At 49.7% G+C, this 25304-nt stretch overlaps 8 protein-coding genes across 8 annotated transcripts; 5 read left to right on the top strand and 3 right to left on the bottom strand.

Moving 5' to 3' along the window:
* Positions 1-2326, bottom strand: N7511_011011 (putative APSES transcription factor; the record flags this gene model as incomplete). The annotated part of the gene is made up of 3 exons (XM_057133388.1): positions 1-1859; positions 1924-2110; positions 2201-2326. Coding segments are annotated over 3 exons (2172 nt in total), but the record flags the coding sequence as incomplete, so codon positions are not given.
* Positions 2327-2627: 301 nt separating this feature from the next.
* N7511_011010 (NADH dehydrogenase [ubiquinone] 1 beta subcomplex subunit 7) lies at positions 2628-3057 on the top strand (the record flags this gene model as incomplete). Its single annotated transcript, XM_057133387.1, has 3 exons — positions 2628-2679; positions 2742-2863; positions 2953-3057. The coding sequence occupies 3 exons, from the start codon at positions 2628-2630 to the stop codon at positions 3055-3057; spliced, it is 279 nt and encodes a 92-aa protein (XP_056981375.1).
* A 1348-nt stretch (positions 3058-4405) lies between these two features.
* Positions 4406-6750, top strand: N7511_011009 (glutamate--cysteine ligase; the record flags this gene model as incomplete). The annotated part of the gene is made up of 7 exons (XM_057133386.1): positions 4406-4416; positions 4475-4547; positions 4612-4677; positions 4735-4877; positions 4928-5053; positions 5106-5691; positions 5743-6750. The coding sequence occupies 7 exons, from the start codon at positions 4406-4408 to the stop codon at positions 6748-6750; spliced, it is 2013 nt and encodes a 670-aa protein (XP_056981374.1).
* A 160-nt stretch (positions 6751-6910) lies between these two features.
* Positions 6911-7372, bottom strand: N7511_011008 (uncharacterized protein; the record flags this gene model as incomplete). The annotated part of the gene is made up of 1 exon (XM_057133385.1): positions 6911-7372. The coding sequence occupies one exon, from the start codon at positions 7370-7372 to the stop codon at positions 6911-6913; it is 462 nt and encodes a 153-aa protein (XP_056981373.1).
* Positions 7373-8342: 970 nt separating this feature from the next.
* N7511_011007 (uncharacterized protein) lies at positions 8343-10163 on the top strand (the record flags this gene model as incomplete). The annotated part of the gene is made up of 4 exons (XM_057133384.1): positions 8343-8609; positions 8662-8848; positions 8900-9520; positions 9571-10163. The coding sequence occupies 4 exons, from the start codon at positions 8343-8345 to the stop codon at positions 10161-10163; spliced, it is 1668 nt and encodes a 555-aa protein (XP_056981372.1).
* A 471-nt stretch (positions 10164-10634) lies between these two features.
* N7511_011006 (uncharacterized protein) lies at positions 10635-10881 on the top strand (the record flags this gene model as incomplete). Its single annotated transcript, XM_057133383.1, is given in 2 exon segments — positions 10635-10745; positions 10759-10881. 2 exon segments carry the CDS (start codon positions 10635-10637, stop codon positions 10879-10881), a joined length of 234 nt encoding a protein of 77 aa, XP_056981371.1.
* A 3831-nt stretch (positions 10882-14712) lies between these two features.
* Positions 14713-16527, bottom strand: nsdD (GATA-type sexual development transcription factor NsdD; the record flags this gene model as incomplete). The annotated part of the gene is made up of 3 exons (XM_057133382.1): positions 14713-14973; positions 15136-16432; positions 16496-16527. The coding sequence occupies 3 exons, from the start codon at positions 16525-16527 to the stop codon at positions 14761-14763; spliced, it is 1542 nt and encodes a 513-aa protein (XP_056981370.1). The 3' UTR covers positions 14713-14760.
* A 7539-nt stretch (positions 16528-24066) lies between these two features.
* N7511_011004 (macro domain-containing protein) lies at positions 24067-24790 on the top strand (the record flags this gene model as incomplete). The annotated part of the gene is made up of 2 exons (XM_057133381.1): positions 24067-24686; positions 24739-24790. The coding sequence occupies 2 exons, from the start codon at positions 24067-24069 to the stop codon at positions 24788-24790; spliced, it is 672 nt and encodes a 223-aa protein (XP_056981369.1).
* Between the last annotated feature and the right edge of the window lie 514 nt (positions 24791-25304).

Here is a 25304-nt window from a genome sequence, read left to right as displayed (position 1 = left end):
CTAAGCATCAACCGAAACACCAGGCACAGTAAGTGCAGACGAGTCTTTCTGAGACGGCAATCGACGGTGGCCCATTTCTGGAGTTGTGCCTTTGCCGTTCAGTCGGTCAAACTCCAGAGTTTCAGCCAACTCGGCAGCCATAGGATCCAAGTCTTCTTCTCTCAGTCCAGTCGCCAAGGCTACAAGTTTGCGATGCACGTCAAACTTGGTGCTCACGCCGGCATCTGCTGTTTGCTGGGCTAGATCTTTGACGGTATTGCGGCGGATCCTCTGGGCAGAGCACAGCTCCTGGGAAAGTTGATATCGAGTCAGCAAGTCATCTTGTTCGAGAGAAGCTGGCGTCGGTTTCGGTGTCTCCGTGATTGAAAGCTGTTGTGCAAGACGTGAATGCTGAATTTGCTCAAGAAGAGACTCGTAACTGGCGCGTAATTTTTCATAGCGACCAACTTGGTCGTCACAACGTTCATATTCAGCCTCTTTTTCTGACAATGCGGCAAGCTGCTTTTGAATCTTCTGGCGATCAGATTCAAGTTGTTCATGTAAGGCTTCGGGGTTCGCAACATCATTAGAATCTTGTTGGTTGATCTTTGAGTTCCCGTATGTCACAGCAAGCTTTTTATTTGCCTCCGCCATGATAGTCCCTATCTTGGAAAGCAATTCTGAGGTCGCAGGAGCATCGGCGGCGGCAGAAAACTGATGATCTCCTGCAAGGCCACTCCCTTCACCGTCCATGTGATCATTGGCCATTATGGTAGAAGATGGAGCTGGAGGAATATCCTGTTCCGCGTGGTTAGATCGATTTGTGATCATACTGGCAGTCTCTCCTTTGTTGTTGACGAGATCACCAGCGCGATGGCAATGCACGAGAAGTATGTTCACTAGGCGGAATGCGCCATTGCGAGCAGCGACAAGAACGGCTGTGTCACCATTCTGATCTTGGCATGAAAGCAACAAATCAATTTCGTCTTGCGAGCACGTCTTGCATAACTTATCGAGGAGTACCTCGCAGTAATAACGGGAGCTCTTCCACTTTCCCTTGCTTCGAGTATTCTCTGCAATATGATGGAAAATAGTGGCACCAAACCAATCCCGAAAAGACACAGTATCCAAGAGCAGATCTAGAAGTGCCTGGAACGTTCGCTTTTCATAATTGTTGGTAAATAGAACAGCTCGGACGAGTGGCGTCTCTTCATGCTCCGACAGTGCCTTGACGTTGGCCCCTCTGCGCAGGAGATCTCGCACAATCATCAAGTCGCCCATCGCGCAGGCCCAGTGTAAGGCGGTGTTTCCGGAGTCATCAATGGCGCGATCAACTTGGAAATGAGCAGGAGGTTCAGGAGGAGGGATTCGCGTCGCCTCTGGAGCATCGCCCACAGTCATGAAATAGTCTAGAAGTTGATCACCATAGATGATATGTTCCTGTTCGCTGATTGACATAGCGGTTGCTTCATCCACTCCACGCTTTCGCTTCCGGCCACCATGGGACATTTGAAGCATGTCTTCATCTGCAACCATTGACGAGGATTCGATTGTGGCATGTCCAAGCGATTCATTGTCATCAAATCCGGTATTAAGATCATAATGGTCTTGCGGGATGGTTGGAGGACCCATGCTGCGCTGTGATTGAGCAGCAAGTGTCTCTGCCGCCGCCGCCGCTGCTGCTGCCGCAGCAGCAGCAGCAGCACGGCTTGCAGCAGCGGACTTTCGGGGTGCCCTTGGTTTAGATTGAGCGGATGTGTGTTTCGGCGCGGGTGGGGGACTGTGATCTCCAGCAACATAATCGAAGATAGGAGCTAATTTGGTAAGAATATTATTGCGTTCGGCAAGTTGGCGACCTTCCGGGAGTGGAATCCATGTTCCTAATGGCAATGAGTGTTAGATATTCATAGGTCAAGTTTTAAATCTCGCGCATACAAAGCATACCCTGATATTTGCCATAGCCACCCTGGACTTTCTCGTGCACTCCCTTCTGGACCTCGCGTTCCAGGATACGAGTTCGTGCCGGTTTGTCAAAGCCCGCTGCTTTGAGTATATGTGTTGCATTGACCCAATCATCACCCCGCCTTCTCATAACACTGTCGCCATCGAGCTTGAACTCGAACACAGGGACCTGGTGACAATTATATCAGTCGTTGTACGTGCAATGCAGGATAAAATGTCGAATAGAAACGTGTTAGAATTTCCTCTGCGGTGTACTTACACTACTGTAAGTAGCAGAGTAAATCTGATTCAATCCCGCCATGATGTACGTCGCCGTTGGCCACTGCAATCCAGTAGGTTCCCGATGAGCAAAATGCCACACTACGCACGTTTGCGTCCAATGTCGCTTGTTGGGGGTTCACAAATTGATCAGCTTAGGTATGCTTCAAAGCTCCAATGCATTTCATACAAGAAAATTGTAGACCGGGAACGCAGAGACACAATCTGGTGGAGCTGGGATCTGGACGCGCCTTACGCGTAAAGTGGTGGTTTCTGCGAGCTAAGCCTAATGCAGTAGTTTTGGTCATGTGATAGTGTCACGTGCCCTCACATCGGAACAGCAGGAACATCAAACGAGCGGGAGTCGCCAACCTCGACCAGCCTCTCCTTCCCCGCTCTTTGCCATTACCACCTTCAATACCGATAAAATGACTGTCATCGAGTCGGTCAAGAGCGCCGTGGGCCTTTCAGAGTCTTCCGGTAAGAAATTGAAGCCATTGAGGCGCAATCAAAAGCTTTGGCAGGAAGTTAACTTCTCCTAGCAACCCGCCAGGAAATGTCCGAAGCCCGCCTTCCCATGCAATACAGAGACTCGTGTGCGCATCTTTTGATTCCCCTGAACCGCTGCCGGCAACAAGAATACTACCTTCCTTGGAAGTGTGAGGTACGAGATCCCTCGATTTCAATATCCCAGGGCCCCTCGACTCGATCGTTACGCCTCAGAGAACTCATTGGCTAATTCGATCCATATAGGACGAGAGACACTCCTACGAGAAGTGCCAGTACGAAGAGTTCAAGAAGCGCGTGGCCAAGATGGATGAGTTGCGTGCCGCCAAGGACGGCGCCCGCAGCAACTAAATTGCGCGACTACTGAAATGCGCGGTCGGAGCTGCTTGCAGAGCAGCAGGCTATGTAAATAAGAGATACACCGAAACTGCTTATGGATTGCCTTTTGGCGTTGGGACCTTTTCCATTGAAATCAGCCACTTTATCCGCCCATCTGAACAACGATTGTTTTGCGATTTACCTGCGACCCAATGCTTCCTTTGACTTCAAATAAGTCAACACGCTCGGTGTCCTGCTCGTGTAGAGCTGCGCTTGACAGAGCGGGTATCACGCCAGATTTTCCTGCTGGATATCTTGACAAGTCCAGGCATTTGAGAGCACATCGCACGCCCTCCAGCTGTTGCCGATTTCGAGAACAGCGGATCAATGGCTTTGACTGCAAGATCAAATATCCGGGTCACGAATTAAATGTCAAATTGCATCGTGTTCACTGCTACTAGTAGGAGGCTGTGCCTAATCTATGGTATGCCGTAAAAGTATTGATATCTACCTACTTGACTATACGGTCTCGTTCTGACGGTTCGAGTTCTATAACTACTCGATATACTCTCTTACCTCGAGCACAAACGGCACAATAAAAGAATAGTCTAATTTTGACTTTGTCAGACTGGCCACACTCTATATGACCACCTTTCGCTCTTTTGCCTAACACCACCAGTGAAAATTAAAAATGTTATTCAAATAAATCTCCATGTCCACAGGACCAACATAAACACAAACCATCCTACAGCATACCCTGCGCAGCATGACGGAGTGACAGAGAACAAAGTTTACTCTCCAAATGATCAAACACTAGGTATAGCTGAGCCTTTATAGATCTTGTAGGCCCAAAGAGTTCATGGCAAACCTTTTCTCACTAACAAGCAACCAACTTATGTTCCTTCAGTGCTCGGGCCTATAATGCAGGTTGCTATGATGATCCCTGAACACGCAAGTGCAGGGATCAATCTCACCAGGCTCCGTCTAGCCCTCTACACAATATACCATTTTAAATGACACGACCTAGTCCTTCAAAAGAGTCTAACAGAGTCAAAAGAAGTCCAGCGATGTCTATACTTCGCGATAAACCAATCACCTGACTGCTTAGAAATCAAGGCCGCTATCGCCGAGATGCCCCGCCAGTTACGGCGGTTGCGGCGTCTGAAAATTCCCCCCTCATGCGATTTGTCGTTTCCGAATTGCAAAGAACCAGGCAGAAGTACATTTGGAGCATGCGCGGGGGTTCATACACTTAATCTACCCCGAGATTCTTCGTGTTCGACTTCTGTTCTCTATCACTCTGGGCCTGTCCTAATCTTACCCCATACTTGTGCCCGGATTTCATATCTGAAGTCGCAACAAGATTTACAATCTCGACGCCATGGGTCTCTTGTATGTGCTTACTATGATCAAACTTTCCCGCCATCATCTGTCTAATGTCCACAAATAGAGCTCTTGGAACAGCGCTGGAATGGCCTGAAGCCAAGAAAAAGGCGGACCAGGTGCGCCAGTGGGGCATTGAAGTATGTGACATACATTTGATGCATTTCAACGACAGCTGCATAGTGCAACTGCTGACATGATCAGCAATTACTTGCCAATTGGCGCCGAGCAAAGGGAAAGGAACGCGATGCTCTTCTTTGGGGTGATGAGGTACGTTTTTCGGTCTGGTGTGTATCGGTCGCATTACTGATCAGACTCCGGACTTAGGTCGAGTACCTCGTGGTGGCCCTTGATGATGCGGCAAAGAAATCGCGGTTGTCCCTGGCTCAGGCCGATATTCTGAAATCACTGGCGAGAGATGAAGCGCTGTGGAAGTCCGGAACCAGCAAGGGCAATGAGAATGGAGAACAGTGGGTGGGCATCGATATGAACATAGAGGACCATATCTGACAGTCACTAGTGAGGGCGAAGAACCTCCTCATTTCCACCCTGAGTTTGGAAGGTTCATGCTGGAAGCAACTCCGGGACAACCATGGGGCATTGGCTTCAAGGACCTACTTAAGGTAGAGTCTAATATGAAGTGGAGGTAAGTTCCTTGGACAGATGTATGGCTTGACACTATCCTAATGACTCCAAAGACGAGAAGTTGCAAGTGCCCACATGGCCCCAAACGAAGTCCCTATCACTTTGACGACCTTCCCTCGACTGGGAACAAAGGATGATTACATCCAGCCATATTATCCTCCCTCTGGGCCAGCCCTCCGCTCGCAATTCGTTCCTGATGAGATTGCCAATCCGCATATTCGCTTCCCAACTCTTGCTGCTAATATTCGATCACGCAGAGGCCGCAAGGTTGAATTGAACGTACCCGTTTTCCACGACATAAACACACCAAGGCCATTCAAGGATCCAACTGTCGACTATGATCTCCACAATTGGCCCGAGGATGATGATGTCCGTAATGGTGCTGCCAAGGATGACCATGTCTACATGGATGCAATGGCATTCGGAATGGGCAGTTGTTGTTTGCAAATCACTTTCCAAGCAAAGAATATGACTGAAGGAAGACGCCTTTATGATCAACTAAGTCCTCTTGGTCCTATTCTGCTGGCTCTTACTGCCGCCACACCTATTTACAAGGGTTTCCTCGTCGATACGGATGTTCGCTGGAACCAAATTGGTAATGCGGTCGATGACAGGACTCCTGAGGAGCTTGGTGAAGCTGTAAGTTCCTCTGAAATAATGAGGTTAATTCCTGAAACTGACGTCTTGCAGCCTCTCAAAAATGACCGCTGGAGAATTCCCAAGTCTAGATATGCCTCTAACTCTACCTACATATCCCAAGATCCTCGACTGCGCAAGGAGTACTTTGATCCTGATTTAGTCGTCGATGAGGACATCAAGAAACGCCTCATGGACGGTGGAATGGACGATTTACTAGCCACTCACTTTGCACACCTTTTTATTCGCGACCCGTTGGTCATCTTCTCCGAAGACCTTGAAGAGCTTGACCTCAACAAGAGCGATCATTTTGAAAATTTACAGTCTACCAACTGGCAGCACATGCGGTTCAAGCCACCACCGCCTGACAAGGACGACATCGGCTGGAGAGTGGAGTTCCGCTCCATGGAAATCCAGATTACCGACTTTGAAAATGCAGCGTTTAGCATTTTCATCGTCCTTATTACTCGTGCCATCTTGAGTTATGATCTCAACTTTTACATTCCGATTCAGCGTACAACCGAGAACATGGAAACAGCACACGCTCGCAACGCTGTCCTCGACCAGAAGTTTTGGTTCCGCAAGGATCCTTTCTCTCGTAGAGTTCCCCGGAGCGCGCAACAGTCCACAAACGGCAGCACCTTCTCGTCCACTACATCATCCGCTGTCAACACCCCTCCTCCTTCTCCTCCTTTGGGTCCCGTTGAATCAGAATTCGAGCTCATGACCATCTCCGACATTGTGAATGGCTGTGCAGACGGAACATTCCCAGGCCTCATTCCGCTTGTGGAGTCCTACCTCAACAGCGTCAACGTTGATGTCGAGACCAGATGTTTCTTGGCCAGCTATCTTGATCTTATCCGCAAGCGTGCCGACGGAACTCTCTGGACGGGAGCTCGATGGATGCGTGAATTTGTCGCCAAACACCCTTCATACAAGCAAGACAGTGTAGTCTCCGAGGAGATTACCTACGATCTTGTGAAGGCCGTTGAAGAGATGACTATCAAAGAAGGCCAAGCTGGATCAGTTGGATGGGAGATGCTCCGAGGCAAAAAGAACTAAATAGAGGTATCCACTCACAAATAGATATCCGGGGTGGAAGCATGTACAGCGGGAGCATAAGGAATTTTCACATATTTTTCACATATTCATAACATTGAGTCGGCTTTCATGGCATCGGCTCCATCGATCTCCTTATTTTGTACCACAATTTTCCATCCTCCTAATCCAATAATTTCTCTTCTTCGGTTGGCCGTCGACACGAATCTGCCAGTCCAGTTATCTTCCATCTGCCGTTGAGCTTATGCAAGATGAAAAGCTCGACACCAACGTGGTCTACGACCCCGTTTATCTTCGACCTGAAGGGTGCCCACACAGCAGCAAGGTTGCCAGACTCCTGCACCTGGAGTTCTGGATCCCAGATGCGCTCGTTGATATCATCCTTGAGCGTGGTAACATGCTCAACAAACGAACCGATCGTGCAGAAACGCAGGGTCGTGGGACATGGTGGCGAGAGAGACATCCATCCAGCTCCAACACAGTGATTTTCAAAGTCGACTCGGGATTTCGTGCTCAGCGCAGCGAGAAAGCCATGTGTGGCAGCTATGATGGCATCTGCTTCCTGCGATAGCAGTTGTTGGCGTTCGTCCCCAGAGGGAGGGCAAGTCAACAGTGACCAGCACATTGGTAGGAATATAAATCATGGAAAATCATCCGGTCTTGACTTCAGAGGTTTGTTACTTCTTCATATCTCTCACAAGACACAGCGAACAACTCTATGCACGTGTGCAAGTACTGGTGGCAGGCGCTATACTTTTGACCCTTGCTGTCACCGTTGCAGTCTTCGGCATGTTGTTTCCCTGTCTTTCCGCCTTGTATTACCTTGATCCATATCTGGAATGCGATATCCCGTCAGACCAAAGGAGTGAGTGCCTTGTGTGTGACATAGTAGCTTATCTGCTGGTACAGCTTGCTATATTGATGCGGTGCTTCCTCTCCGATGGACTCTTTCCGTTATGGGATCGTTGATTAACGTTACCTCCCACATGCCTTATGTGTGACTATCGGATATGAATGTCACTATCTGGGTCTAACTTTGGAAGCGCGTCATGCTGCTGTAGTTGTCATGCATGATAATGGTAAATCGGAGACCCTCGAGCTAAGACTGGCATGTCTTCAAGTTATATCCGAGTATTCTGACAGACTTAATGCTCACATTGTACCGTGCCATTTCCCGTGAACCGATGCCGAAGAGCACACGCTCGGGTAATCTTCGGTCTATTCAAACAGTCTATATCCAAAACAGACATTCCGCCGTGAAGACGATCACCAGAATGGGGCCCCATACCCCGCGTAGCAGGCATTGAAGGGGAAATGGTGGAGCAACAGGCCTGGGCCAAGCCTACGCCATTCTCTCCCCGCTTCTCGGAGTTAGGGCTTCGCAGCAAGTATCCCGCATTCTGACTCCTATTGACGTCCTGGCCGGGGCAAATTTGAACCGGTTGCACTTCTCAGCAGTGCAGATCTTGGACGGTTTGGGCCAGCTCCGTTATGGGGTCTTCCCCGCAACTCCAGACTGACAGCGACTATAAATGGGGCATGGGACAGAAGGAAAGATCAGGGAAAGTGTTACCAAGTTACCTTGGAATCTCCTTATGATGTTTGGTTTGGCGATTGGCTTTGTCCTGGGCACGGCGGTCCTTGCTGCCCCGGCATCCAAATCTTCTCCTACGGTAACAGTGCGCAATGGAACATACGCGGGAGTTCACAGTACTACCTACAATCAAGATTTTTTCCTGGGTATGCCCTATGCCCAGCAACCTGTGGATCATTTGCGATTTACGGTGCCGCAACCATTAAACACAAGTTGGGATGATGCCCGCGATGCAAAGGCCTACTCGGACATATGTGTTGGATATGGAGTGCGTCTACTTCATTTTGGAATTGAGCTTCATTCGCTAACTCTGAATATAGACCGACTCCATTTGGTATCCTCAGTCGGAAGCATGCCTGACGCTAAACGTCATTCGAGGTTCATCTGTCGAAAAGAATTCGAAGCTTCCCGTTGGAGTATGGATCCATGGCGGTGGATTTTATATGGGCTCTGGAGCAGATGAGCGATACAATATGTCTGCCTTTGTAGAAAACTCATATGATATTGGTGAGTCAATTCAGTCACTATTTAGACTCCTGATCTGACCGAGAACGAAAGGCAAACCCGTCATTGCTGTCACACTCAACTACAGACTGTCAGCGTGGGGCTTCATCAGTTCAAGTCAAGTCTCCGGCAGTGGGAACACCAACCTTGGACTTAGGGATCAAAGGCTAGCGCTGCAATGGGTCCAAGAAAACATCGGCGCGTTTGGTGGCGATCCCGAGAAAGTGACTATCTGGGGCGAGTCGGCCGGTGGCATGTCCGTGGGATATCATCTCACAGCCTACGGTGGACGTGACGACCGATTGTTCCGCGCTGGTATCATGGAGTCAGGGGGATCTATTTCCGCCAGTGCATCGAACTATACCACCTTCCAATCAGACTACGATACGATTGCCTCGAGGGTCGGCTGCTCCGACGTTGTAGACTCGCTCCAGTGTCTACGAGAGGTTCCTTTTGAGACGCTCAATTCTGTTTTGAATGGCACAGATGGCGATTCCGACTATAACTTTTCCCCAGTGGTGGATGGAGACTTGATTCGACACTGGGGTAGTGTTCAACTGAATCAACATGCATTCGTCAAAGTTCCCATCATCTCCGGCACCAATACCGATGAAGGGACAGCATTTGGCCCTCAAGGAATCAATACCACGGAAGAATGGTATGACTACTTGACAGGTATGGACATGATCTTCTCCGGATTGGATATCAAACCCTAACTCATCCAGACGGCGGATTCAATTTCCAAACCCCACCATCGGTCGCCAAGCGCATCCTTGAGCTCTACCCAGATGACCCCTCGCAAGGTATCCCAGCATATCTCGAAGATGCGCGTGTCCCATCTAACGGATATGAATGGCGCCGGACCTCTGCCTTTGCCGGGGACTGGACGATGCACGCCAACCGCCGGCGTCAATGCGAAGCCTGGGCCGAGACATCCACGCCAGCATATTGCTATCGGTTCAATGTGCGATCCGCCGATGTGCCCCTTCTCTCGGGGGCCACCCATTTCGAGGAAGTCTCCTTTGTATTCCACAACCTCGCCGGCCTGGGATACCACTACGGCAAGCCGTTTGCCGGGGTGCCCCAGTCATACATTGACCTCAGTTCATTGATGACGAGCATGTGGGCCTCGTTCATCCATGACTTGAATCCCAATCCTGTTGCTGTCAATCAGTCTGTGCATTGGGATGCTTACAGCACAGCCAAGCCCGTTGATCTCCTGTTCGATGCCAATAGTACTAGCCACATGGAGGCTGATACCTGGCGCCACGCAGGGATTGCTTACATCAACTCTGTTGGGGCAGCCTTTTGGCGGTAGATAGCCGGACTCCACCTGCACAACCTAGGAACACTGGCAGTAATCAAGTTTTGGTCAGTTTCCTCGGCAATCGCCGGGTTCGGTGCCGAAGACCGATCTGTGGCACGTGAGATCTCGGAGCCGTCGGATCCGAGATCTGGCTTTGGTAATCCGCTTATGGAAGCTCACTTGTAATTAATTGATTAACTTAAGTTAACTTAAGTTAACATAAGTTAAACGTTAGTTCAATGTCTCAGCCTCCTTCATATACGTGTCTGGGAAGAAAATGAGGACTTCTTCGACCCAATCTCGATTTGGGTCCGTGTACAGTATCACTTTGTCACTGACGACAGCGATCAAGAATCGAGATTTAGCGTGAAGGATCGGCTCGACAGCCTGCTTCTGTACCGAACTTTTTTGAGATCTTCCATAGATCTTCCATAGATCTTCCACATCTCTTCCACATATCGCACTCAACATAAATCGTGAACCATGGATGACAATCTCAGATTCAATAGTGCCTCCGCTGCCGAGCGTGCAGGCTCGGGACCCACGAACTATATGAGCCGCAAGCCCCTTCGAATCGAGATCGAATCAATCACAGTGAGACACACAGGAACGGCCCCTCGTGTGGGCCTCCCGGTCGAAAACTCCGTCCACTGCTTTGCATCTCTTCCCCATTCAAGTTCGAGTTCACGCTACCACACGCGCTTATCGCGCGGGTCGGAATCGGGAGTAAATGGGGTTCCAAAAAAGAAAAGAAAAAAAAAAGAGACCAGGCAACGATCATGCTGGGGGAACTCCTAGGCCCACCGAACCAACTAGCGTCCTCGGCACCATCTATATAAGGAAAACCAAACACAAATCATTGCAATAGGGAATACAGGATACAGAGAAACGGACAGAAACCGAAAAGAAAGGGGGTATGTCCGTTGTTGAAATCGTCCCAATCGTCCCAATGGGGACCAGTGACGTGGCCGAGTTCACCAGACTCACCCGACAACTCATAACCTCATGCGCTTCAGTGTCAAATGCAGCATATAAATGCGTAGTTCCCAAGCTCACCGCCACAAAATCTCATCGCGCTTGGCTTGGAGTCAATCTGAGATCACAGGCGCGGGACAGCTGCATCAAGTAAGGATCACCTGGGGGGAAGGAGGGGAAATCAAGATCGGGCTTGACATTTGGCGATCTGGAAAAGTTTCATGCAGGACTGGTAAGTTTACAAATAGCTTAGTTCGATTTAGAAATCGCAAGATGACTCGATAGAGGGGAAGAGAGAGTACAGTACTGTACACCCATGCAACCAGGCTGCAAGCCATCTACGGGAGATCTCGCTCGATCTCGCTCTCGCGATTCCGGGCATGTGCAGATCCATCGATCTTGAAGGAGGCATGGGATTATTGAAAGCCTCCTGCAGGTGAAGGGAACTGATCTCCGGTCATTTCTCGATGTGGTACTCCGCAGGTCCATTGCATACTCATACTTGTATAGTTGTACGCGGGAAGTATTGACAGCTGCGTGACTATACATGTTTACAGTGAGTCGAAGCCATGGACCAGAAAAAAAAAAGCAATAAAAAGAAAGAAAGAAAAAGAAAAGAAAAAAAAAGACAAAGAGCCAACTAAGACCAAAAAGGCAGTCAATAGTGATCCCAGCAGACTGGACGGTCGATTCCATCTCCACTCCAGCAAACCAATGCGATTGGACCCACCGAAGGCAGCAGATGAACTCTGCAGGAAAATCAAATATCCTACAAAACAGGGAATATTTGACGGGAATGGACCTCCATGCTCCAATCAGAGTCCATACGGGTAGGCGATCTGTGGTTCGATTAGGTTCCCGCATAGGTTCTTTTGGCCCTGGGAAGATCGTGGCCTCTGTTACTGTATTTGAGTCCTGTACGGAGTACGGAGGACAGGGCTAGGAGTTGGTCGTAATCGGTTTCGGATAGATCCGCTGCAGTTGGGACTGCAATGCCAATTGTCTTGGAAGAGACCGTGTGCATGTAACGGTATGCAGAGATCAAGATGTGGGATATATGGGATGGAACGGTAATACGACTGTAGTATGCAGTCCTCCTGCAGTCCTACTGTACATACGTTGTGCCAGGCGCAAATAGAGAGAGAGAGAGAGAGAGGCCAAGTTCGATAGTCTGCTGTTAGTGCATCCTTAGACCGCTACCAACTCTAGTGCACCGAAGACAGTAGAACACTCCAAGAACATCCAAACCTTGCACTCCACTCCCCCAACACGGCAAAGGTGGGGGAGGTCTGAGAGTAAGGTGAAATCCTCATCTCCGAAGTTAGCTTTGATGGCCATGTTTTGATCCCGCGTGGATCTCAGCTGAACTATACACCGACATTTGATCTGCACGGGGTTCTGAATTGGCATCTTCTCCTAGTTTGCCGCTCATGTCATGTTCAAGCATATAAATGTATGCGGGCGGTTCATGTGCAGGACAATATCTCAGCCGATCGCCATATATCAGATAGAGTTTGCCGTCGGGCACCGATTCGAGGCTTATGTGCCGTGCAGCACAGGCCTATTGCTGATCCATATCCGATCAGAATCTCAATGGAGTATCCTCCTCGGTGCACAGGCTATTGATGTGGTGGGGAGGGGGGGCCATCCAAACTTCCATATGCCTGATTAGGAAGTATACCCTCATGATCGCTGTTCAGGATGAGGTTCCCGGCAGTGGACAGTCGATGCAAACCCGAGTTGAGTCTATCTTCCCAATACTCGGTGCGACGACAATGACGGTGAACAGGAGTTTGTTACCGTAGAACCAGGACGCCACGCCCAAATTTGAAGAACGCCACTCATTTCCGGGGCGGATTACAAGACTCGGAGCCCTCCGACGATGCATCATTCAAACCAAGCATGAACGGCTGCGAGATGGTGGTTCTGGGTGTGTCGGCCGGAACCGGATCTCGGAAGACGATGGCAATAGCAAAGGAGCTGCGACGGCGATGACGAGGAAGAAATCAGGACCGGTGGCAATAACTTACCTTACAGTACAGACATACAATTCCCAGAATCTACCCTTGATCTCCGCAGGGATAAACGCGAACGTGAGATCGTGGAATGTGGAAAAACAACCCCAAAAAGGGCCAACTGCACCCAAGTGCGTCGATCCCCCATACCGATCTCCACCGCATTGCCTCCGAACAGGGGTTCATCACCCTGACAAATCTTGAGAGGTGTGAATAGCGGTCTGGAAAGAATCCCCCGAGTCGCTTATGATCTCACTTTCGAGATGGATCTGGGAATGTCCCGTGAACACAAATACTTGCAGCGAATGATCGTGCTATATCGTCCACTAGTCCAATCACTAATTTTAGTGGGGATGATCTATCTCGATGATCTCGATGATCTCGATGATCTTATTTCGCTCTCGCCAGTTGAGTTCTCTTCCCGCGTCTATCGGGTAAGGAGGGGTGCAGGACCCAGTTAGGGTGATACTGTGTAGTATACTGTCTATACTGTGTACAGTATACTGTGTATACCCTCGATCGAAGGTCAATACGTAGTCCGACCCAAAGTCAGCTAGTCCCCCTTTTTAGTTTTGCTTTTGGTCATGGATTCTGACACCAATCCAAAGCCGATCCTTCTCTCCAGGCCCTTGCGCTCTCATACGTCGACACCAGTGGCGCCAACGCCCCCAGAAACGCCGCAACAAATAACAGGAGGAAAAGAACGAGTAAACCTTAAAAAAAAGAGTGCCATGCGTTCACTGGCTGCCACATGGCAATAGAATTCCAAATATGTACAAAATAGCGCAGCTCATCTCGCATCTCATCTCGCATCTCTCTACTCTATCTCAAGGCTGACACGGAACCAGCCCTGGAGAACTTCCAAGGTGGGAAACCCATGCGGTGGCTGAGTCACCACCTCCCGGCCGACAACCTCGGAGGCGAACTATAGCCCCAACTACGCCATACCATCATCTTACATGTTCTACACAGTTCGACGGGGGAAAAAAGTTAAACCAATAATATATAGCACGGAGCCAAATCATTTCATGTTGCCACAATTAAGATCTCGTGAGGGAAAAAAAGGAAAAGTGCCATACACCTGTAAATATCGACTAGGAACATAGAGATGTAAGAGACGCTGAATGAGACACGATCGTACACATCATATCAGGGACATACTCAAACAGACACGCGGGATGAGGACAGTAGGGCCTCCCGATTGGCTCAGGGAACAAAGATGCAGGGTATAAACCAGGGACAATCTTGAGGGAAGGGTGAGGGAAACAAAGAGCAAATCACAAGCAAAACAAGAACCAGGGTCAGACAATGGCAAAAAGAAATGGAATCGTCAAACGGGGGAATCTATGCGGATGCCATTTTTCTCCCAAACAATGGGAAGCTGTGAGGGTATTATCGAAGGGTACCAAGTAAGAGAAAGGTCCCAGAGCATCAAAAAAAAAAAAAAAAAAAAGAAAAAGAAACGATCGAACGGGGGAGAAAATCCTAAAGAATAAAGAGGAATATGCCGAACGGGGGATAAAAAAAGAGAAACTCATGACAATCCCAGGGAAAAAAAATGGGCCAAACTCCTGTGCCTTCTATTTCCCACCTTTTTCAACGCCACATGAAAAGGAAGCTTAATGACTGGTTGGCGAGGCGGAGTCCAGGGCCGTCTTCGGCTTGAGATTTGAACCCAGACTCGCCGCCTTGTTCGCGCCCATCTTGCGAGTCAGCTTGGCGTAGTGCAAGCCGCAGGCGTTACACAGCGTTCGGGCACCATCTGGACCCCGACGCCATTCCGGTGTTTCGGCTCGGTTACAGCTGTGGCAACGACCAGGAGGGGCCGCCTTCTAAAAACGTGGTGGTTAGCCATACATGCTTCGAGAGAGGAATGAGAGGTGGAGATCATGTGGGTTGACACCCTGTCAACCATGGTGACAGCGCCAGGGGGAAAAGCTGAAATAGGGAAATGATGACCGGGGAGAGGAAAAAAAAAACCGTCAAGAACTTACTCCACGCCGTTTCTTTGGGTCTGCACCGGCAAATCCACCAGTGCCCTTGAACTCTTCTTGGTACATGGCCATGTGCTCATCTTCGGTCTTGAACGCCTTCCGCTGAGCCATCTGTTGCTCGGCGAGCGCCTGTTCCTGGTTCACCACGGCCGTTCGGATCCGGATCAGGGCATCTTGGTTCCGCCGTTGCATATGGAGCATGTCCTCCACTTCATTGAGCGAAGGCAGGGAGCCAATGATGGGCCCAGACCGCTGTGTTTGGTGTGCGCGGGCTGCATAGTGCCGTGAAAAGTCAAGAGTTCGTGTGCTCATATCGGTGATCTGTCCCACAATGTTAGTCCCGTTATTAATTTCGACAATCGCAAAAAAACCGTTTAATCGACACAAAACTGCCATGCTTTCTGGGCATTCGTATCCACAAGAATCAAGTCTTGCCAGGGGGAGGAAGGGGGAGGGGCCAATCCATACCTCATTCAAAGATGTCTCCACATCGTAGACATCTAGATGCCGCTTCACGGAGTCGCTATGGGGTGGACCAGACATCGGTCGGCCCACGAATCCACCCTTGACTTCTTCCACCCGCGGTGCCATGTAAGATCGATTATCGTAATGAGGAGGGTATGAGGGGCCTGGTTGAGATTGAAAGGTGTAGTTGGGAGGGAAATGGCCGTATCCACTCGGTGAAGCCACACTGCCGGCCGAGGTCGGCGCACTGTATTCATATCCAGAATTTTGTGACCCCGACACCGAGGTCAGGCCGGTTTTGGCGCTTTGGGTGGGAGATTTGCCCGTGCTGAGGGAGTGTAGTGACGTGCGCGAATCTTGTGTGTTGATGGAGTTGAGACTGGCCCGCGAGGCTTCCAACTGGGCGGCATGCGAGAAGCCCGGTTCCCGCATCATCGACCCTGGGGGTCCATTGAACGGGTTCGGCGGTCCTGCTGGACCTTCTGTGGTTGATCGTCCCAGATGCGACGAAGGGGTGTGTGAAGATTGGGGAGGAGGCGCTGAGGTGGGCGCCGGGTATGGGAGAGGGTTGTCATTGCCCAGGGCCTCGTGGATGGAGGGCAGGGATTGTCTGGGTTTGTCCTTTTCGTCTTCAATGACCCGACGAGGCTCGGTAGGGGAGATGTAACCCGGGGGCGGAGCGTTGTTCGACGCGTAGGCGTACGGTAACGATTGGCCGTACATGGCGTTCGGGCTCATCATCGAGGTTGGCGACGCCGCGGCGCTCGTCGTGTGGTGTGGAGTGTAGGCCGATCCGTCTTTGCCTAAGAACCCTATTGCAGGCAAAGGGTCTCTGTGGCGGGGAAGGGAAGGGAGTCAGTCGAGGCACTATATGCGCGAAGGTGAAGCGACTAACCTGTGCCTAGATGCGACTTCCAAAGACCCCATCACGGTTGCTCTGGAACCTTGCTATTTCATGTGCGCCGAAGGTGGGAAGCAGTGAGATAAAGTAGTCAGGAGATCCGGCCGAATTCCCAGCGATGAAGGCCGTCCGAACGCCTCTCGTGCGACTTGGAAAAGTGTTCCACCTGTTCGTGGGCAGTGATGTCAACCCAAGATCCCGCAGAGGGGGGTCGACCCAAGTTTCGACTGTGGCGTTGAGTGTGGCCGGGTGCGAGTTTAGTCCGACGGTGACCAGATTACGGTTGCGGGTTGCGAGTAGCGGATTGCGGGTTTCAGGGTTTCCGGATAAACCCCAGTTGTCCCGGTGTAATATAGATTGCAGAGTGAAAACACAGGGTCGAATTGAGGGGGGGGGGTAAGGAAGAAAGAGGTTCGAGCGAGGATGAAGGGTGTATATAAAGAAGATATGGAGGGGGGGCAAGGGGATCGAGGCTAAGAATGAACGGGGGGAAGCTTAGAAAGAATGGAAGGAACCTTCAAGAGAAATGGTTCAAATATAAAATCCAACATGAAATAAAATCGTAAAATCATAAAATCGTAAAAATGCCAAATCCCAAAGTAAAATAAATAAAAAAAACCAAATCCCTAAAAAAAAACAGCAGAATAAATAAAATGAGGGTGGATCGAGATGGGCGGATCGGTAGGGAACAGGGGGTAAAATTACAAGATCGTCATGACTGTGTATTACGATGGGTATTCTTTGCATGGTTTTTGGGGTTGGGGGTTTTTTTGGAAGGATTTCGATTCACGGATCGGATTCAGAGATCTTCTGAATCAGGATCTCATAAGAAGATCCCATCATCCCATCATCCCATCGGTGACTCGGTGAATCCCATACCTCGCATCGACAGAATGTCACCACGAGACTCGAACTTCAAATCGCAACTGCGTGGCTGAGGTTACACAGGATCTCCTGACGTGTCCGTTCCATGGTTCCCTCGATCTAGATCGTGGCTCTATCTACACTAGAAACACGATACACTACACACACTACACACTACACCGTGGCACTATCACTGGATCATCGAGCCGTACTATAAGTGATATGCTATATTGCCTACGTCAGACCGTTAGCCAAGATCGGGCGCTACTCAATCCCAAATCCGAGTAAACTAACCCACACTAAGCAGGGCTAACAAGGACTAGGACATACTAAGAAGAAAAAGAAAACCCCCCCCCCTCTCCAAAAAAGAAAAGAAAATAGAAAAAGATTGGGCTTCACGTCTCGGAGCATGCTTCCCTCTTCAGGACTGGCATCACCCTGCTCACGTTGTGCTTAAGCTTTGGATCGAGATCGGACCACACGGAACGTTTATTGGTGAGATCGTACACCCAGGTGAGGGGAATGCCAGGAACAAAATGATGAAGAGATCGTGGGTGGAGAGAGAGACAGAGACAGAGAGAGAGCGAAAAAGACAGAGTGCAAGGGCACGATCTAGTCACCAACCCATGCTCAGGTCGGATTACCCTTCCGGGCTATGTGCGTATGAGCTAACTTATGTGTCAGACATGCGGAGGGAAAAAGCCTCCATGCTGTACTCCGTACACTTATCAATGGCTTCTACAAAAATACCGGTGGATCGAAAGGGCGATCGACCTGGGAAAATGTTGAACGGGGGTCTTTGAGTTTGGAGACCCACGCCGTTAGCATGTCACCGTCGAGGGCGAGAGAACCGGATCGCAACATCTCGAGAACTTTCTCTCTTTTGCCTCCGCGCACAGACGGGCGCCCTCTCCCCCAGTATGATGTATGGTTCAACGGTCGGCCCAAGGCCTAAACGTCAACGGACCTCCCAAACCGGTCAAGTAGCAAAGGTAATCGTCAGATCTTCGGAACTCCAAGGAGTCTTGGGGGCTGTTTCATCCCGATTGCTGGAACAATTGGTGTGATATGATCATGCAGTTGGCATGTAAACGAGACCGTGTCTCAACGGGGCCCCCCTGTTCACGGCGTCTTCACCGCATACAAAGAATCCTCCGGAGTCTCTGAAGGGGGATGTGAGTGTGTGTTCCCTCTGGTCCTCCAGATCTAAACACAAATCCTCGGACAATGGTCTTGTTGACGGATCTGAAAAGAGAAAAAAGAAAAAAAACCAACTCCCCCAGCCAGCGCGAGGAATCGATCTACAGAGTCGCTGCATTGCAGCCCGCACCAGCCGGATCTTAGCATTTCAGCCACTCTGCGATGCCTTCCGTGCGCACTAAATCTCCAGTGCATGCACGGTAGGTCACTTCACCTGCCGAGCATGAATGCAGTAAGGATCTCTGCTCCACCAGGGGACAAGAACGAAGCCCAAAAAGTTTCCGGTGATCACAACCCCGTAAAGACCCGTGAAGCTGCATCACTCAAGGGAAAACCCAAAGGGTGCCTGAGGCAAGGCGAAAGCCCCGGAATATCCCCGAAGCTTTTGAATGAACTATCAGAATCGTAACTGGTCGTGATGGATCATACCAGATCGAAGTGTAATTGGGGCTTTTTGTTTTGCCCTGGAGTCTATTTTGGTTGCCTTGTTACGGCAACTGGGAAGTGCATCAACTGTAGACGCCTTGTGGGCTGATCCACAGACAAGAACAACCAAAATGCAGAGGCCATGCCAAAATACGGTCAGTACAGAGTATGGTCGTGGAAGACAACTCCAAAGACAAAGTGGCTTCGGCATTGAAGATATTCACGTGTCGGGATACCCCCTGGGCTTTGCGAGGGGACCGATGCCCATCTGCACATCTGCACACCTGCACACTGTATCTGCACACGACCTTCACATCAGCAACCAATGAGACAATCACTCTAAGAGCCCCCTCAGCTCCTCCCCGTCGGAGCCACGGTGATCCAATGGTACCTCTGTATCGTGTATCGCTGTACAGCGGACAGAGGACAGAGTACATCGCCACATCAAACTGGGGATTGATCGACAAACCGTTGAAAAAACCGTTTCCCCTGACGACTGGATCCTGACAAAGCCCGTTTTAACCTCCTCTAGACACCTGTTGGACACTAGAGAGAGGAATGTGGGACCTCAACGCCAGTAAAAAGGCCGATCAGATAATCTTAACCGCAAAGGAAAGGGAGCGACAACACTTTGCCTCCAGTTGGAAAGAGATTACGATCCGATCCCTATTTGCGTGGCGCATCGGCCATCTATTTTGGATGCTATCTTTTTTCTTCTACTTCTTTTTTTTTTTTTTTTTTGCCCCCTCTCGATATGCCCAGAGAAATTTCGGTCAACGTCTAGATTCTGTTCTAGCGTCTGGACCAACTCCAGAGTTCAGAATCTTCCCGAGAACCGAGAATTCGAATCAACACCCACTAAAGGGGGCAATCTATCAAGCATACAGTGTCTATATTGCATCCATCCCGTTGGGAGCGATTGAGTCGGCCGTTCATCTGTGCAAATCAATAGCCCCGGGACAACAGACTCACCTCTCCACTAACGTGCATCCTCAGTCCAGCACGGTTCACGCCCATACAGAGTAAAATCTCCGGCGAGATTTTGGTCCGAGGCATTGTGGCGCTCAGGGGTGTTTAACTCCAGTGGAGACCCGGGAATCTCTCCGATCTCTAGTCTCAAAGGAGAGGTGACAGCTGCAGAGAGGGGTGCGAGGGTGGGAGAGTGAGCGGGTAAGAGTCAGAGGGGGGTCGAGAGGTCCGATCCTGCAACAGGAGGAAGAAAGGCCAGGGATCGAAGAAGGACACTGGTGTTTTTTTGGGTGTTTTTGTGTGTTGTTTTGGGGGGGGAGAAGTTTTTTTGCCGCCTGACTAGGGTTTGCTGTAAAGCGCCAAAAGGGGGGGAGAGAGCGGGTCATGATTCAAGTTGCTGCAACATATGGAGAATTCCCCCCGAACATCTCATCGATCTTCGATATTAATGGAGTTTTGTCATTTGCTAATTTTCCCACTATTGACGACGGCTCCGCTTTAGAATCTCACGATGTGCCGACAAGGGTGGTGTTCCACGTGGACCTACTATACAGGGCGTCCCAGATCACAGTATAGGCTATAGTCTATAGCCTATAGGCTCTTTGGAACAGTCCAAGCACACGGGATATCAACCTCCTTTTCGAATCTCTTCGAATAGAAAAAGATCCCCACCGCGATCGTTCATTTCCCTTAGTGCAGAACAGCAGTGTACAATATCTGCTTCCAGTGTTAGCGCGAAAAGAGCGAGATTAGGCAACATTGGCGCTTGCTGCCGAAAAGACCGTTAGAACGTCAAGTTCTCCACTGAATTTCAGCAAATCCCGGTCTCACCGTGTGATCGTCTTTGAAGAAAAGAAAATAAAATAAAATATATTCACCCTCCGAGAGGTCATGGAGAAGATGAGAGGCATGGACCATTCAAATTCTACGAAGCTCGGAAAATACCTCGAATTTCATTCTCCACAGTAAGCTCATGAAGCCTGCTCGCCGAAAAAATTCCCGAGGCCAGCAGAACGAGTCTCCATATCGCACATCCCCCATTGATCGTCACGGATTTAACCAGCGGAAACCGACTGTCTCCATGCCCAGGAAAACGTTCCCTTGGACTAATTACGATCCTCCAGGTGGAGTCCTCGGTGGATGTGTTTATCTCATTTCCAGAATCTCGCCGATAATAATTTATAGCATGACGGGATCGAAGATGGCTCTGTCAAAGCTTCGTACTATTGACTCTCGTGAGATTACAGTATGGAGACTGTTTGGCTTGTGCAGACCTTGCGAGTACCATTCTGGCTTGGGCCTCTGTGTTTTCTCTTTGAATTTTGATTTGGCCATTTCTATTTCCCTTTTTTTTGTTTCGCTCCGTTTCCTTTTTGACGGGTCGATACGGCTAAGCACGTACATGAATTAGTGAACTCGTGTCGAGGAGTGTACAGGAACTATTGGGACGATCTTCAGGGAAAACACACCGTCCAAAGTACGCAGTATCAAGCATATCCCTGATTAAACCCATACAGTACTTTCGAGTCAGTTGGGGCATCCAAGGAAGGAAAAGCGCAACAAACCTGACTATCTCTCCTGCCATTGGACAATCTGAGAGAGAAAGCTGTACTCGGAAGTCTCCCGGGACCAACAAAAAAACTCTTATCAAGATGGAGACGTCGATGGAGCCTTGTGTACATCATCTGCAGGACCGTTATACGTCAAATCGTTCTTTTCTTTTGTTGGTTTTACATAACAGGGACGATCTACATCCGTCGGAAACTGGCTACACTGTAAGAGTCAAGACCGTCAAGGCAACATAAAGAGAGAGAAAAAAATCATCAGTTAAACAAGAAACACAACAGAATGCATTGCAAATCCCGGAATCCTTCCGATCTCGATTTTGAGCCGGGTCGGCCGCAGCTCGGTCAAGGTCGGATGTCTATGGAGTGTGATGATGAGGTTGAGGTGGTCGTGTTGAAACAAACAGGAGCTCCACAGCATACATACTGCACAGTAGAGGGGAGGCTTGATGAGGCTTGGTGAGGAATCCGATAGGATAGGTGGCTCCATCGACCGTATGCATGCTCGATCCTTCATAGTTGTTCGGTTGTTCAGTTGTTTCGTATACCGTTAACGTGAATTGACCACTGAATTGACACGTTCACAACAAAGCACACCAGTCATCGGACAGGTTGACAAATTGATCCATGTACAGTAGAAAGGATAGATTCCTACGCCTGGTGCTGGTCGGTTGACAGGGATTATTCCAAATCCAGGTGCACTTCACCTGTTGACAGGTGTGAAAATAAAAAGTGAAAGCAATCCCTGGACACCGTTATTACCTTACAAAGACAGCAGTCATATCGGGTACTGGCTAAGCCGGCTTAGAAGGTTAAACGCCCCTCCAGGTGAGGCCTGCAGCACCGGGTTGGGGTTGACAGGTGCTTGTACATGCATCCAAGACTTTTGACGTATGGATGAACAAGGGTTCTGGTCCAAATTGATATTTATTCACAGCCAGAGCGAATGAGGCGTCTTCTAGCTTCCAAAAAAAAAGGTTCTGTACAGTAATATTTGCGCTACATCATGCAACGGCCATTGGATACTCGAATGTGACAGCTGCCAGTTGCCGTCCAAGGTCTCCATAATCCAATCACTTTTCCCAGAATCCTGATTCCAAATTGTTAGTCTGCACGTAGCGCATTACCAGTCTGTAGTACTGTAACTCTTTCAGGAACTGCTGAGGCACATCCGAAAAGTACAACCCTTCCCGTCTCCCATTATTGGGTCCAATGCCTGCGCTATATCCACATCTCCATTCCTCCTGCACGAGAACGGCTCCCAGATAGACTCGAAAAAAGAGAACTGGTTCCTACGATGGAGCGGAGCCGAGGAGAATTTTCTCATTTTACGCCAGTCCCCGCCAATAGCAGGATCCGAGGCCGTTTAGTTGGGTTCCAGGGGCAGGAGAATGGACGAACTAGCGACACTCTCAGATGCGATCGACGAGCGAACAACCGAAGGATCGGCAATCTTCAAATCAAAAGGCCCCCCCAGATGTCCTAAAAAAGGTGAAAACGGCTGTGGTTTTGACAGGTCCTGAGGTGGAGAGAGGTGGGCCAAACCCACTGTGGCTGGACGAATCCCGTATGTTCCCCGTTATGTGATCCCCGATACACGGCCTTGCCCAGGATAGAAGGCCAGTTTCGAGAGATGCCCCTAACTCTCCTAAGCCCAACTCAGCCATGGGCGCCGATGATCTGGGCGGGGACTGGGAGCCGAGTTACACTCGGAGGAATCGTACGATTATGCAAAGCATGGCCACTCTCTCTCTCTCTCTCTTTTTTTTTTTTTAGCCTTTGCCTTGTAAATGCTTTGCTTTTTGTCATTGCTCAACGCATAACGCACAACCCCTCAAAGGGTTCTCTGCGATCTACGGAGGCAAAATCATGTGCCACCGAGGTCTCCAATCAAGTTCTCCCGTTCTCTGTCTCTCTGTGTGTGTGAGTATGTGTGTACAGTAGAACTGCCGCTGATAGCCACGTCCATGCGTCTGCTGATGTCAAATCCCGAGCTTGGCTCTGGGCCTGGGTGCGGCAAAGAGATGGCCGTCCTTTGAGTGGCTAGTCAATCGATAACCAATGGCAGGGGTTGAGAGTCTCGAACAGGGCTCAGCGGCACAGGAAGTCTTTTGGTCTGCCTGCATATGCAATGCAGCTTGCCGTATGGAGTACATTGCAGCCGGATCGAGAGCATTGCCCATATGACATTGGTATTTCAAACTTAATCCGAGTCGATGCATAGAGTCTTCAAGCGGACTATGCCTATCGGGGAGTCAACACCGATCAGCCTTCCGGTTGGGGACCGTAGCTGTCTCATCTGTAACTAAGCTCCTTAAACCGATAGTCGGGATATATGCGGGATTCGATGCCATCTTCGGCCGAAAGACCCCGGACTATCAGACTGGCTGAAGGGAAAAAAAAAAAAAGAGTGAAAGAGGCGAGAATCACGGAGACAATCACGTGGAGTCCGTGCGCACGGAGCTCCCCACTTGAGCTTTGCTGGCCAACTGCGCAACTGCACAACTGCACTACGCAACTACACCAGTGCGCTTCTTCATCATGGCTGTTCCCCTCGCTGAGATCCCCAAAGTGGCGCTCTTGTACAAGCTACATGTTCTGGCCCCCACATCCTCCCAGTTCAAGCCCTCCCAAAGCCTCAACAACAGCGTCTCCATCATCCGCAATGACATAACCAAACTGCAGGTCGACTGTATCGTCAATGCAGCTAACGAATCCCTCCTGGGTGGTGGTGGCGTAGACGGTGCAATCCACCAGGGCGCAGGCCCAAAGCTCTTGGAAGAATGTCGCACGCTGGATGGATGCGATACTGGCGATGCAAAGATCACCAAGGCTTATGAACTACCCTGCAAATATGTCATCCACACAGTTGGTCCTGTTTACTTCCGTGAGAGGCGCATCGATCCTCGACGTCCTGAAGCTCTACTTCGTTCTTGCTACCGGCGCAGTCTGGAGCTGGCTGTCGAGAATAACCTGAAGAGTATTGCTTTCGCTGCTATCAGCACTGGTATCTATGGATTTCCCAGTGACCTTGCTGCAGAGGCTGCGACTGATGAAGTGCGCAAGTTTCTCGAAGGACCTGCCAACATAGGGAAGCTAGAACGGGTGATCTTCTGCAACTTTGAGCGCAAGGATGTTCGCGCCTATGAGGAAGTGATTCCGTGCGTTCATCTGCTGGCTATATTGCTTAGCAAAAGCTAACAGTGTCTATAGTGAATATTTTCCGCCGACCACCGAGGATTTGGCCGAGAACAGCGATGCTTGAAGTACAGGCGACCGCTCCCCCCACCCCAACTGAGCGATTCTCGCACCATCCACATGAGGATACAGTAATATTATGACCTCGATACCTATGACTCTGACGACATCCAGGACACCCCCAAAACAATCAAAAACAACCAAGAACACGTGTACCATGGCGATAACTGCTGAGTTAGCTCTGGAGAAAAACGCGAACTAGAATAACTTCAATATGATAAATTGATGATTCACCAATGTACTTTCAAGTAGAGCTCAATTTCATATGCTGTTTCATTCTTTCAATGGAGATGTTGAAACAAAAGATCCAACCAGACTGCCTCCAGAGTAAACAAGACAGGAAGCTTGTGATGTGACGCCGAGTATGTATACGCCGTGCAAACAGTGCAAACGCTCTATCAGCGCATTTGAAGTCATTCGATCTTCCTCAATACTGCCTCCTCTACAATTCCAATTCCCCCTTCTTTTTAAGTTTCAATTAGTCTCATTGGTATGAAGAATGCCTATTGAGCCCTCCCTCC

Source organism: Penicillium nucicola (assembly GCF_028828085.1).
Source record: "Penicillium nucicola strain IBT 29836 chromosome Unknown utg000010l, whole genome shotgun sequence".
NCBI lineage: Eukaryota > Fungi > Ascomycota > Eurotiomycetes > Eurotiales > Aspergillaceae > Penicillium > Penicillium nucicola.
Note: the sequence above shows the minus strand (reverse complement) of the source record. Positions and strands in the feature narration are given on the sequence as shown.